At 36.9% G+C, this 14,375-nt stretch overlaps 1 protein-coding gene across 7 annotated transcripts in view; it reads left to right on the forward strand.

Annotated features, from left to right (window-relative positions):
- The window catches only part of ELAVL2 (ELAV like RNA binding protein 2), a gene marked incomplete at both ends in the record, with an annotated part of 131,877 nt that extends 119,389 nt beyond the window's left edge, over nucleotides 1-12,488 (forward strand). For 3 of the 7 annotated variants that reach the window (XM_080708591.1, XM_080708587.1, XM_080708585.1), the window contains 3 exons: nucleotides 1,591-1,816; nucleotides 11,548-11,586; nucleotides 12,158-12,488. In XM_080708591.1, coding sequence (XP_080564717.1) covers nucleotides 1,591-1,816; nucleotides 11,548-11,586; nucleotides 12,158-12,488 — 596 coding nt within the window. The remainder of the gene's footprint in view (nucleotides 1-1,590; nucleotides 1,817-11,547; nucleotides 11,587-12,157) is intronic. The other 4 variants (XM_080708586.1, XM_080708588.1, XM_080708589.1 and 1 more) reach the window with 3 other exon arrangements.
- Between the last annotated feature and the right edge of the window lie 1,887 nt (nucleotides 12,489-14,375).

Below are 14,375 nucleotides of genomic sequence, written 5' to 3' on the forward strand. Positions count from 1 at the left end.
AATTTGTTCGAAGCAGCAGAAACACCCTTTTATTTTTTCTCATTTATGCCTGTTAATTCATTCATTATTAATGAAAGCTCAATGAATTGAGAGTAGATTTCACCTGTGATACAGGAAACACAGCTCCTCTCTTAGGTGACAATCTACTCTCACAAGGAATTCCAGCCCACTGAGCTCTCCACTCTCAAGTCTCCCGCCCGTATCATTAACGTGGATTCTGTGACCTTGATAGAATGGCAAATTCTTGAACACCACCCCAAACCTACTCAGTAAAACTCTTGAGTTGGGGGCATTTTAACTCAGGGTATTCTGATGCACATTCAAGTGTTAGGAACACCATTTTAGGGGGGACTCAACCAGTGTCGAGGCCATTTCATTGCTGATGCTTTCCTAATGGAACAGCTAAGCTAAGCTGTTCCATTAATAGGACCTACTAGATAAATGAAAGGATGTATTTGCTGTCATTTCATCTTTATTATCTTTCAAGGAAAACTTATTCACTTTACCTGAAATGAAAACCTGCAATTTTGTGATTCAACCATCAGGTGGTAATAATGTACAATGGATATAGCTTTAATACAAAAGAGTTAATATATAAAGATCTGTCTGAGATTAAGTACCTATGGGAAAAAATACCTTGTCTTAGAAAATTATGAGCCATTGTACTTATATACTTGCAAGGCAAGCAGACCTTCATCCTTTTAAAAATCCCTCTAAATTATGGTGGTCTCTAGTGCATTTTCTCAGTAATCTCTCCTTAATTAACAAATTCTGAATAACCTATTCATTTTATCTACTAGTATTAAACTGGAACTGTTAGTACCTATTTCCTGTAACTACTTATCTCATGATGACCAGCTATGGTTATCCATACTAGCCTGTTCTTACTAGCTAATAGAATGAGCTGGATTTCCCTCAAAGATTCTTGGCCATTCCTCAACTGCATAAAGTATGGCCAGTTAGAAGTGTGGGAGAGCTTCAGAGAACTGGAAGAGCCTTTTTGGACAATCTTTTTTCTTTAAAGGCTCTACATCCCACACAATGTTATTAATTGAACATGTTATTTAAAATTTTAATTGAAATTTCTCTTTCTACCATAATGCATGTATTTTTAGCATTTAATAGGATTTTTAGCATATGCCTGGTTCTGTTCTTATTATAAGAGAGGGAACTACTGTGCCCCTCATTTCTGAGCTGCTTGTCCAATAGCATGATTTGAAAAATTGAACTCAGACATGCTGTTGACATTATTTTTAAAAAGTCCATGGGAAAAAGAGAGAAAAAGAGTGGGTGAGGGGTAAAAACATGAATATGCATACTTGTATTTTCCTCCTCTTCTTGGATTATTGGAAGATATGTGGAAATGAGTACTCAGGTTGTGTAGGTGACTTCATACATTTAAAAATGTAAAATTATGATTCTAGATGGAATCACTTAGGTAAAGTATTCCTTGTGATATGATTTTGTGGTAAATACTATATGTGAGTGAAAATATGTTTTAAAAGAAGGAAAAATTAATTTATCCTTTCTTCTTTCCTTCCCTCTTCTTTCCTTCCCTCCTTCCCAAATCTTCACTCAAATCTACCATAGGCATATCAAGGGGTGTAGGGTTTATTCGATTTGACAAGCGGATTGAGGCAGAAGAAGCTATCAAAGGCCTAAATGGCCAGAAACCTCCTGGTGCCACAGAGCCAATCACTGTAAAGTTTGCTAATAATCCAAGCCAAAAAACCAATCAGGCCATCCTTTCCCAGCTGTACCAGTCTCCAAACAGAAGGTATCCAGGACCGCTAGCTCAGCAGGCACAGCGTTTTAGGTAAGTCTGGTCTAGTTCTTGTATCCAGCTACTAAGCTGAAAGAGAATGCTTAACATTCTTTTAGTGATTGGATCTCTAGTTTGCTTTTGCCATTGTTGGTTTTCTTTTTTTTTTTTTTTTATGGGGACAACGGATCTACTTGAGATGTCTTTTGCTTTTATTGAAGGTAGGGACAAAAGATAATCTATAGCAGTGATTCTCAACCAGAGGTGCCTCCAGGGGATATTGAGCAGTGTGTGGAGACATGTGTATTGGCATACTACTAGAATCTAGTGGGTAGAGGCCAGGGATGCTGCTAAGCATCCTACAATGTACAATAACAAATGATGTGGCCTAAAACATCAGTTTAGAAATCTTGACATACAGATTGCTAGGGGCTAGTGAACTTTTTCCAAATCTTGATTGTTATCTTGTTTTTTTCTCTTGATAAAATTAAAGCACAGAAATAACATTTTTGTCATCCTCTTTTATTTACTTTGTTTTATAGCATATAAAACACTAAGGATATATATAACCTGTGTGAGTTCAGTTAAGTTTTACAGATTGATTGTTTTCTATCCTAGTTGTTTGCTTTTTGTATCCTGTAGTTTAGAAGCTGGCAAACTTAGTCTGTAAAGGACCAGATAGTGAATATTTTAGGCTTTTGCATTTGTAATTTTGTTTCTAAAAAAATCTATAAAAATGTAAGCAGCATTCTTAGCTCCTGGATCAGCCTGTGGGTAGTCATTTTTTGAATTTTGTATAGTCCATAAAATGACCATGGCATTAACCCAAAGAAGACATTCTGTCTCATTGACAGGTGTAAATATTCTAGTTTGTCAAGTTCTGGTCTAATCCTGGGGTAAAACCAAACCAAGAATCATTCACAAATATCCCTAATCTGCATATAAGAAAAATAGTGACTTTAAGACTTTAAGCAGAAAAGCTGGTCGTGGTGGCCCACGCTTGTAATCCCAGCATTCAGGAGGCTGAGACAGGAGGATCTCAGTTCGTGAATAGTCTTAGCTACTTAGTGAGGTCCTTTGCAACTCAGTGAGACCCTGTTTTAAAATAAAGACTAAAAAATAGGGCTGGAGGTGTAGCTTAGATGTAGAATGCCCCTGGGTTCCATCCCCAGTACTGAAAAAAAAAAGTTAAGCAGAGACAAAGAATTTCTGGTTTAAAAAGAAATTACTTTTAGGCCGGGCATGGTGGCGCACGCTTGTAATCCCCGCGCTTGGGAGGCAGAGACAGGAGGATCGCGCAGGTCGAAGCCAGCCACGATGGTGTAAGAGACCCTGTTTCCAAATAAAAATATAAAAATAGGTCTGGGAGTGTAGCCCGGAGGTGGAAGGGCTTCCAGGAACCCCAGTACCACCAAAAAAAAAAAAAAAAAAAAAATTACTTTTTTTATTTTTCCTGGATAGGGTATGTTTTAATATTCTTTTTGATCATATAATATACTACTTTTATAATGTTGTCTAATTTTTGTGCTAACTTTTTATTATAAGTACATTTCAATTTTATTTCTTTTCTTGAGAAAGAATAATTATCAAAATATACTCACAAACTTAACCTTAAGTTGGAGGAGGTATATGTTTTCTAGCTTTGAGTTCCATGTATTTATTTATTTATTTATTTATTTATTTATTTATTTATTTATTTATTTATTTATTTGTGGTACTGGGGTTCCTGGAAGCCCTTCTACCTCCGGGCTACACTCCCAGACCTATTTTTACATTTTATTTGGAAACAGGGTCTCCTAAGCCAGCGTGAGCGGCTGGCTTCGAACCTGCATGATCCTCATGTCTCCGCCTCCCAAGCGTGGGGATTATAAGCGTGCGCCACCACGCCCGGCGAGTTCCATGTATTTTTTAAGTAGAGTATTAGACTACTAAGGAGAGTGGGAATAAAACATTCAAAATATCTCCTTTTAAAAAATACTCAAATTAGCTGGGTGTGGTGGTGCATGCTTGTAATCCTCATGCTTGGGAGGCGGAGATAGGAGGATCATGCAGGTTCGAAGCCAGCCATGCTGGCTTAAGAGACCCTGTTTCCAAATAAAAAAGTATAAAAATAAGTCTGGGAGTGTAGCCTGGAGGTAGAAGGGTTTCCAGGAACCCAGTACCACCAAAAAAAAAAAAAAAAAAAAAAAACCTCAAATTATAAGAAATAAACTTGCCATAGATATCCCACTGTATTCCTGCTTACATTGGCTTTTGCCTTTGGAGAAGAGAGGGACCTGTCATAAGCAACATTTGAACTTAGTGGCTGGGTCTCCAGTTGTCTGAGCTCTTTTGTTGCAACTTTATGAGGAAAAAACGCATTGGTGAAAAAGAAATGTGTGGTACCTTTGACTTTGGTAGATGGTGATGCCAGTTGGACCAGAGGTGGGATGTTTGGGGACTCTAGATACTATCCTACTGGTAAAGAAGACTCACAACACCCTTCTTATTTTAACTCCTGTCTTCCTGATGATTTCTTCTGTGGATTTTTTCTTAAATGAATTAGTGTGTATACATATGTATGCACTAATTCACTTAAGAAATTGAGTTACATTTGTGTTTGTGTATTTGTGTATCTGTAATTATAAAGATATATAATATACACACATATATCTACACAGATACACACATACATATATAAGTGGTTTGTTTGAGAATTTAGGACAAAAACCCAAAGAAATATTATAGATGTTTTCTAGGCAGCTTGTCAGTTAACATCAGTGTGCAGTTAGAAATCTCTATTAGTATAAATTGTTATTTTTGTTCATCTGATTTAATTTGCATTTTTGTTTTATGGTAATTATCAAATGAGACAGTAGACTTAGAGTAAAGATTGAATTCTGAGGAAGATTGGACCTGAGGACTGAAAAAGACAGCATTCAGAGGAGTACCTGGCAATCGAAATGTTGAACCTTGTAGGTAACTCATGTGTCTGGAGTATTAGGACTGTAGGATCACCTTTCAGTCTGCCTGGAGGCTTTGTGCTTTATATTTTTGTTAGGGAAAGTTTTTCAAGGAGGTTCTGATAGTTGAATTTCATATATTTTTGCCTATTCTGGGTTTTTATCTTTAGAACCATTTATTATCATTACCTTGGAATACTTTAATGGACTTTAATGGATTCCTAGAGAAAGAAATTTTAGAAGGAAAATGAGGATGTCAGTTGTAAAGGAAACCTAGCTTTAGAAAAATGAGATTGTTCTCCTTGTTGACTCCCAGCTGTTGTATTATCTATTCCTCCTGTAGGAGGGACATAGCCAGTGTGCTCTGTGAATATGTTTAATCTAGCCTGGATGTTGGAAAAAATAAGTCTCTTTCCACAGTTCAGGTTTAACTTGACATGTGATTTGTACTTTTCTTTATTGTCATTAATTTGGCTGTCATTTCCAAGATATTTTTCCCCACCTCATTCTGTTGAATAAAGGTTGACCCCCTCCTCTTTCATCTTGTAAAGATCTTGAACTAAGGACTTGAGTATTTTTATTGGTATTTATATTGCTCTTTTCTATAGTTCAGATCTAGTCCCCATACAAGTGTTTTGTTTCTATAATATTTGTGTTTTAATTTTAATGATCTTAGCATGGAGCTTGTCACTTTGAGCAGAGATTGTAGAGAATTTCTCACTTTTCATTTTTATGTTATAGCCCCTTGGGAATTGAGAGAAGTTGGAGAATAAAAGAAATAAGTATTATTATAGTGGCCATGAAAACTTTGTATTTATATTGTTTTTATTAATCTTTTAAATTTTTATTGGTACATTGTAGTCATACATCTTAATGGGATAAAAGACTTGTGGAGACATACATACATACATCACCCAATTAGCCCTTACCCCAATCCTTACCCCATTCCCTCCCCATCCCTCCTTCTCATGCTTGGCTTAGTGATTGACTTTGATATGTTTGTTTAAGTAAATCATGTGCTTTACAGAGTTTCCCTCTCCTCCCCCGCCCCATTCCCTCAGTTAGGTCACCTTATTTGCTCCTCTATAGGATCTCCTTCTTCATCTAGAGGTCCTCCTATTACCCATTTCTCCCTAGCTTTCACATATTAGGGAAAGCATTGATTTCTTCTTTCTTGTGACTAACATCACTTAGCATAATGTCCTCCAGTTCCATCTCTTTTTCTGTCTGAGTAAAATTCCATTGTGTACATATCCCACAGTTTTGTAATCCATTCATCTATTGATGGACATCTTGGTTGTTTTTTCTTTTTGTGGTACTGGGGGTGGAACCCAGGGGATTTTCTACCTCTGGGCTATACTCCCAGACCTATCATACTTTATTTGGAAACAGGTTCTCACTGAGTTGCTGAGAACCTCACTAAGTAGCTGAGGCTGGCTTCGAACCTAAGTGATCCTCCTGTCTTCGCCTCTCAAGCACTGGGATTACAAGCGTGTGCCACCACGCCCGGCTTCATCCTGGCTGATATTAATCTTTATCAGTACATTGTAATTGTACATCATAGTGAGAAATTCTTAGCGATACTTTTTTTGTGTGTGGTACTGCAGTTTCAACCCAGGACACTCTACCTCCAGGCTATACCCACAGCTGTTTTTATTTTGTGTTTTAAAACAGAGTCTCGCTAGGTTACTGAAGCCATCTTCAGACCTGTGATTCACTCTCCTGTCTCAGCCTCCCAAGTTCTGACATTATAGGCATGTACCGCCACGACCAACTATGATACAGTATAAATGCATATGATTTCAGCTGAAGAATACTGATTAATTGTACTATATGTTTAAAAAAAATTAAAATCCATGCAATGAAAATTAAGTTTAAAAGTGAGCTTGTAAAGTTTATGACTCAATCAACCTATATTAACGGGATTATTTTCATATGAGCATGTTGACCTAATATGCTCATTTAATTGACTGTAGTTTTCAAAATAAAACAAGTTCTTATTTGAATGGATAATGAAATTTAAGCTCCTTAAGTATTTTCTTGGACATGACATCTGAATTAAACTTTAAGCTGAAAATTTTCACATTCTTTTCTCTTGAAAAGAATTAATTCTTTTGGGATAAGCTAGTTTCAAGACTCTTGAGTAATTTTTCTCATTCTTACGAGACAGATGATACCATCTCATTGGGTAGGAAAATGATGCTCTTCATTTGGTTAGATTCAAATAAAATGCCTAGCGTTTTGGAGAGGTTTTGATAATTGTTTTTAGGGCTCTGAGTTCTTATTAATAGTCTTTTTCATATATTTATTTCTGACTTTAATTTCCATTTTCCCTTTTTACTTAAATATAGGCCCTCCCATAGTCTCATCAGCTAAATTTCTGGAAAATTAGGCAGGTAGTTTATTTTTATTTCACCTAGCTTTGACATAGGAATGCTCCACCTAATATATGGCTCTGTTTAAAATATTGCCTAATAATAAGTTGTATTCCTATTGATAAAAACATGACTGTAGAATACTTCCACTGTAGTCTGCCAAGGTGGTGCACGCCTGTAATCTTAGTACATTGGAGGCTGAAACATGAGGATCACAGGTTTAAGGACAGCCTTAGCAACCTCCTGAGGCCCTATGCAACTTAATAACACCCTGTTTCAAAATAATAATAAAAATAGGACGGGGGTATAGCTCAGAGGTAGAATGCCCCTAGGTTTAATTCCTAGCACCACAAAATTAATTAAATAAAAATACAGTGCATCCAGTATGTATTTTTTATAAATTACACACACACACACACACACACACACACACACACACGATTGTGCTGTGATAGTCATTAAATTACAAGCACTAGAGGATAAAGATAAAATACATAATATATCAAACGTATTACTGATTTCCATGCTAGCTTGCTTTATTTTTCATTACCTAATTTTATTAAAATAACTTTAAATCAAGATCCATGAAATGCTAATATCGAGAATTTTGAATTTTCTGATTTCCTCTGAGTCATGTTGCATTATTGTATGTCAAATCCTTTAAATAGGGCTTATACTAGGATCAGAAAATAATTGGCTCCCCCTTTTCTTAGAGTTTTTCTTACTAATGTCATCAACTTTATTTTTCTCTCACCCCACCCATGGGAATCTTTTTTAAGCTACTTTTTCTTTAAGTGAAATTATTTTAATTAAAGTGAGATTATCCAATCTACTCTTCCAAATCCACTTAACATGTAATTTGTAAAGTGGCTTATACCCAGCTTAAGGACAGATGGAAGTACCCAGTGGTCACCTGTCCCTTCTGAGACCTCTCAGTCTTCCTCAGGGATACCTGGGGAATGTACACAGGCATTGGATACAGTGAAGCTATTAAATATAAATGATAAAGATTTTAAATAGTAAAAATGTCTTCAGTGGGCTCTTTAATATTTTTCCATAGTGTGTGTAATATGTCATAATGAAACTTTCCCTCCCTCTAGTCATTCTGGTGGCTACTCGCTTGATCTCCACTTAAAAGTTGACTTTCATTTTTTTTTTTTTTTGGTGGAGGTACTGAGATTCCTGAAAGCCCTTCAACCTCCGGGCTACACTCCCAGACCTATTTTATATATTTTTTTTATTTGGAAACAGGGTCTCTTTGGTGCAGTGGTGCATGCCCGTAATTCCAGTATTTGGGAGGTGGAGACAGGACAATTTAAAGTTCAGTCCCAGTGTGCAGTAACTTAGACCTATTTCAAACATAAAAAGGGCCAGGGGTGTAGCCTAGTGGTAGAGTACCACAGGGTTCAATTCCCAGTATCAAAAACACACAAAAAGACCACATATGAAAGATGTCCTTGAGCTGTGGACAGACCCAGAAAAGATGTGATTGTAGCGAATAATAGCAGCCCTTGTGCCCAGGGAATCACACCATTGTCTCTGATAACTCACTAATGTATAGTTTACTAGCTGCTACTGGGCTTGAGCTGCAGGATGCTGACGTGATGCACCCGCCACCTGCCCTGATCTCCCATAGGAAGTGTGGATACATAACAACTGAGAGAGCCAGGAAGACTAGGTTCCGCTGTGTGTAGGCAGAGGCTTTCAGCAGTGCCTGGGCCCTCTCTCCTGGATCAGATGTTCTTCCCCACACTCCTTGGTGGGGGAGTAGGAGAACACAGAATGGTAGTGACTTGCTTTTAATTCCACAGGACTGAATTTTTCCTTAAATGAGAGATGAGTATAAAGAGTTCAGTGAAGATCGTGGTGCCGTATAGGACTTTATAGATATGACAATATGAGGCCCACTGGGAGCGTCCTCAGAGAGCCTAATATAAAAAGCCTAGATATCCTTCCCAGAGGTTCCAGGAATGAGATGGAGGAGGAGAATTGAGAGGTCTTCTATACACTTCTGGGGCAGGTTTGGTTTCTATCCTGTCTTAAAAATACTGAAAACTTTTTCAGAAATGATTCTTTGGGTTTTTGGTTGCTATCTTAAGTGGATGATAGGTTGACAGTCCCAGCCTGGAAAGTTCATAGATGTAAATGGAGCAACTCTCTTTTGAGTGACTCCATAAGGTGCCTCTGAATGCTAGCCGTTCAGCACTATGGACAGAGACTGCAATGTACTGTTTTCTGTTCTACAAGTATCACACACCAGCTGCCTTTTGTATTGATCATTCTAGCAGTTAAATGATGTTTTCTGTATCAGACAGCTTTCTAGTTGGTGATAACAATTTGCATTCAGCCTTTTTATGGTATTTGTGACCTTTATTATTAAGTATAAGGGACAGTGTCTTTGCCTATAGTCCTCACCTGTGTTTAACACAAAGCTCTTACACATATCTCTTTATGCATGTGCAAGTACAAACATGCTCTCCTCACTGGTCCTCCTGCTAGATTTCACCGTAGATTAAGTAGCTGGAGATAACCTGGCAACCCTACTCTCTTTATTCAGTCACTAGATATTGATTATAAATCTGCAGTGATCGAGGACTGTCCTCTGTGCTCACTGGTATATTGAGAGAGTAGCAGGACAAGACAGACAGTGGAGGAGGCTTTGTCATTGTGACTTGTTCTATTTCCTTACCTTTGCATCACACCAGCTCAGTAATCCCTTTTTATTTTTGCCCAGTGGAGATTAGGAGAAGGGGTGTGCAGATACAATATTATTCTTCCTGTTTTAAAATACCAGAAAAGATGTTTTGGCATTTATAAAACTAAAAGGAGCTGCTTACTCATGTTTGATCTAGTTTGTACTGCAGGTTAGACAGAAAGTTTGATTATTTTTCTTAAGTCCTATTTTACAGGTGTTAAAAGAAAGAAAAATATCATGCCCCTGACCTGACATAGTTCATATAGAGCACTGCGCATTGTGGCAGTTGAGAGCGGCTCTATGGCTAGGGAGTAAGATATGCTACCTCCTAGCTGGGCACTGTGGCACACACTTGTAATCCAAGTACTTGGGAAGCTGAGAGAGGAGGATCGCAGGTTCAAGACCAGCCTCAGCAACTTCACAAGACCCTGTTTCAAAATAAAAATAGCTCATGTTCTAGCTCAGAGGTAGAGTACTCCTGGTTTCAGTCACCAGTACCAAACAAACAAACAAACAAGAAAACACATGCAACCTCCTCAAAACAAAAACCTAAAGACTTGAGACATCATTATAGTTTTTCTGAAACTGATACTACAAAATGAATCAAATTGATATGATGGGGAAAAGATGAACTATATTCTAATCACTTTTAAATGTTTTAAGTGCTCAAGAGTGTAGCTCAGAGGTAGAATTCCCGCTGGGTTCTATCCCAGTACCACACAAAATAAATAAATAAATAAAAGTAGTTTGAGCTGATTTGTCTCTTGCCTGACTTTAAAATAGCAGTGCTGCACTTTCTATACCACAGTGTGATACAGCATCAGGCTCAGAATCTGAGCCTCTGCTTATTACAGTATTATATTTTTCTTCTTTTCTTCTCTGAATCATAGCTTAACATACTTGAGAAATAGGAGTGTTAGCCAAGGTGGTCTGTAAGGTTCTTTCTACCTATAATTATACCTCTGACTCCAAAAGATAAAAAAAAATTCTCAATGTTGGGAGAAAAAGGGAAATTTAAAGAATTCAGTAAATATCAGAGTTCAAAAATTAATGCCATCTTTTTTATACTTTTTCTCACATCATAATGTAATTTAGAGTGATAGGGACATATATGCACACAACATTTCCCCTGTTCCCTTCTCTCATACATGGTACTGAGATCTGCATTGCTAATTTTACATATGTACATAACATCAGTAGAAGTTTTCCTTCCTTAATTCTTTCTCCCTGCCTCCACCCTCCAATAAACTCTCTTCATCACTCCACTGGGGTTTCTCCTCCGTCTAATGTTCCTCCTTATCCTGAATACTCCCTACCTTACTGCCATAGTTTTTACTAGCCCTGTGGTCGTGGACATGTTATTTATTCTCTGTGTGCCTTGGTATCCTCAGGAAAAACATGGGGTTGTGAAAATTAAAAGTAGTAGTTTTATAATAGTATAATGTCCATGGGGTACAGGTTAAACACTTGGAATTTGCCTTGTGAAAACCTGAATGTTAATGTTCTACAGCCTCATATCTTTTCACTGAGTAGACTCTGAAATGAAGACCATTTCCCCTGCACTGACCCATTTAGAGATGAGTTTTATCTACCAGAAGAGCTAGGATGGCAGTGGGTACCCATTTTGTCAGAATTGTGAAAAGACCCAATGTTTTGAGACTTCACACATAATTAATGTACAGATATCCCCTTGGAAGGTGGCAGTAATGAGCCCAGCTTTCTGAAACACCAAGGGGAAACATTAAAAACTGAAGTTTGCTAAATGTTTTGCAGGTTGGACAATCTGCTCAATATGGCTTATGGAGTAAAGAGGTAATGATAGAGGTTCATGATACTCATACTCCCTTCCCACAATTAATTTTTTTATTTTGGGAGTGATATTTTCCACCCTCCTAAGTTGTGTTGGGTTTTATTTTGCATGTACAATCTAATGAAAAACTGTTTTCTGAGGCATGGTTGACTCTTGGAATATTTTTATGCCACTGGATGCCACCCGGTTTTTAAGAAACTCATTATTTGTTTAATATGTATTGTGACATTATAGCATGTTTATGTATGTGTTGGTTTTGCTCCCTCCACTCCTACTTAATTTATGAACCAGTTTTAAGTATATTTCTTTACCATTGTAGATAATATTATTCAGTGCAGCCAATAAGAGCCATTTCATAACTTCTTAATTCCTTCACAGTGCAGCATGTCACTGCAAGCCACATGTAGGTAGTTCTGGGTTGAAACATGAAACAGCTGTCTATGTCTGTTGGGGGAGGAGAATTGCTAAAATTCTTGGAGATGCACAGGTAAAAAGAAGTAAATCTATGGCTTTAACCAACCTCTGTTTCTATTTTGTGTGTGTGTGTGTTTGTATGTGTCCTGTTTTGTTTAGTAGGTTTTCTCCAATGACCATTGACGGAATGACCAGTTTGGCTGGAATTAATATCCCTGGGCACCCTGGAACAGGGTGGTGTATATTTGTGTACAACCTGGCTCCTGATGCAGATGAGAGTATCCTGTGGCAAATGTTTGGGCCTTTTGGAGCTGTCACCAACGTGAAGGTCATCCGTGACTTTAACACCAATAAATGCAAAGGTTTTGGATTTGTGACTATGACAAACTATGATGAGGCCGCCATGGCGATAGCTAGCCTCAATGGATACCGTCTGGGAGACAGAGTACTGCAGGTCTCCTTTAAGACAAACAAAACGCACAAAGCCTAATGAGCTCTTGTCCTCAGTCCATTTATATATGAAAACTATACAACAAAGGCAAGTTAAGAGAAACTTTATACATTAGTAAATGTCTTTGTAAGTCAGTGTTGAGATGGGGATAAAACAACTACTTAGCATCCTAAGAAATATGTGAGATTTTTTATTGCTAGTATTTGAATTAAAACTTCTTAAATATCTTTTATGTTTGAATATGGACAAGAGGTACAGGGTTTTTACCTGTCACATTGCATTCTATTGCCTTCTTTGAAGAAGGTGGACCTTTTAAAGTGTTTCAGCTAAGGGAAGACATTTCTTTTCTTTTTACATAACTGCCTTGAACCTGTGAGTAAATATTGAGGCTTTGTGTTGTAATTCTTTAGTTGGTTGTGTCTTTTTTCCCCCCTTTTTTTTCCTTTTTCTGATTAGCTTTGTGTTGGGTTTACATTTGAAGCATTGCTGTTATGTCTAAGAAAAGTATTTTGAAGTTTACATTTTTATTTATGAAGTTACAAACAGTATTTATTTTGTAATTATGATTTGGGTTGGGGAAGGGGGGGGCTACATTATAAACGCTTATTGTAAGAATACTGGAGAACTTTTCGTAAAGCAGTACCTTGCCAAAGAGATAAGAGCCTCTTTGATGTGGGTTTAAAAAAAGCATCTATTTTTATAAAAAAGAAAATTTGGAGAAACTTTTTACTGGTCCTGGAACAAATATTTTGACTTGAATACTTTGAGAAATCTCTTCATATGACACCTAGTGAGCTTTTAAAATTTACCAGGAAATTTGCAGTGGTTGGAAAATTTAGAAAGATTTATGATGTAGAAAATACTTTTGAGATCTTTGTATGAAAGGAATGGAATCAATGAGGGAAACACTGCTGGTTTCGTTTTTGTAATCACCAGTGGCGCGTCTGATCATCCTGGTTATTATGTGATAGGTGGCTCACATTGATTTGTGATTTTGAAACAAATAAAAAAATTTACAAAAGAATATATAAGAGCAGGCAAGAAATTTAAATTACCAAGAGATGGGGGAAAAATCTGTTCTTCCTAAAGAAATCCCTTCAGATAGAGCTCATGGTGTTTAGTGATGTACTTGCAGTATTGTTTGAAGAATTGTTTTGTCTTAAGGAACAAAAAGATGTTGCACATGATTTGTACTGCAGCAAATCGGCAAAAGTGACCTGAGTTGGATATATTTGAAGGTATTTTGAAAGTTACGTTTAAGGCTAACACCTGAGCTTTGTGTAATGTAAATAAGACCTTGTGTTTATGAACCTTTCAGCTAATTTGATTTTTTTTTTCCCTTACATGCCAAGTGATGTTCAGGTTTTGAATGTTTTTGTATCAGTTTTTTCCTTTGTAAATGGCATTAACATTGTTACTTGAGGTCTTGCTTAATCACTTTTGTTGTCCTGAGGACTTGAATTTACAGTGCATCAGATTCGTTGCTAATTTTGTCTGTAGATAGTCTAGCTTCAGCTGTTTATGGTGATGCTACATTTTCGTTTATAAATATGTTTGTGGTAAAAAAAAAAGAAAAATGAGTATAACCATAGGTTTTGAACAAATTTCCTTACATTTTTCATACAAAAATCATAAATATCTGTATGCTATTGAAATTTAACTTTGTATGATGCTTAAACCACTATTTGGGGAAATAATAAAATAAGTCTTTACCATGTATGAAAGAAATTTTAAAAAAATACAAAATATTTTCTGATTAGCATCTAGCTTATAATAAATTTTCAAAGAAGCTGAAGGCAGAAGTTGCCTTCATCAGGATGCACTGAGAACCATATAGTTACGTCCTGCTTTTTGTATAAACTGAGATGCTCACATGCTTCCCCTTAGAACAGGCAGCGTGCTATGCATAACATAGTTGTACATTAT

The sequence above is a fragment of the Muscardinus avellanarius genome (genome assembly GCF_963383645.1).
Source record: "Muscardinus avellanarius genome assembly, chromosome: 13".
In the NCBI taxonomy this organism is placed as follows: domain Eukaryota; kingdom Metazoa; phylum Chordata; class Mammalia; order Rodentia; family Gliridae; genus Muscardinus; species Muscardinus avellanarius.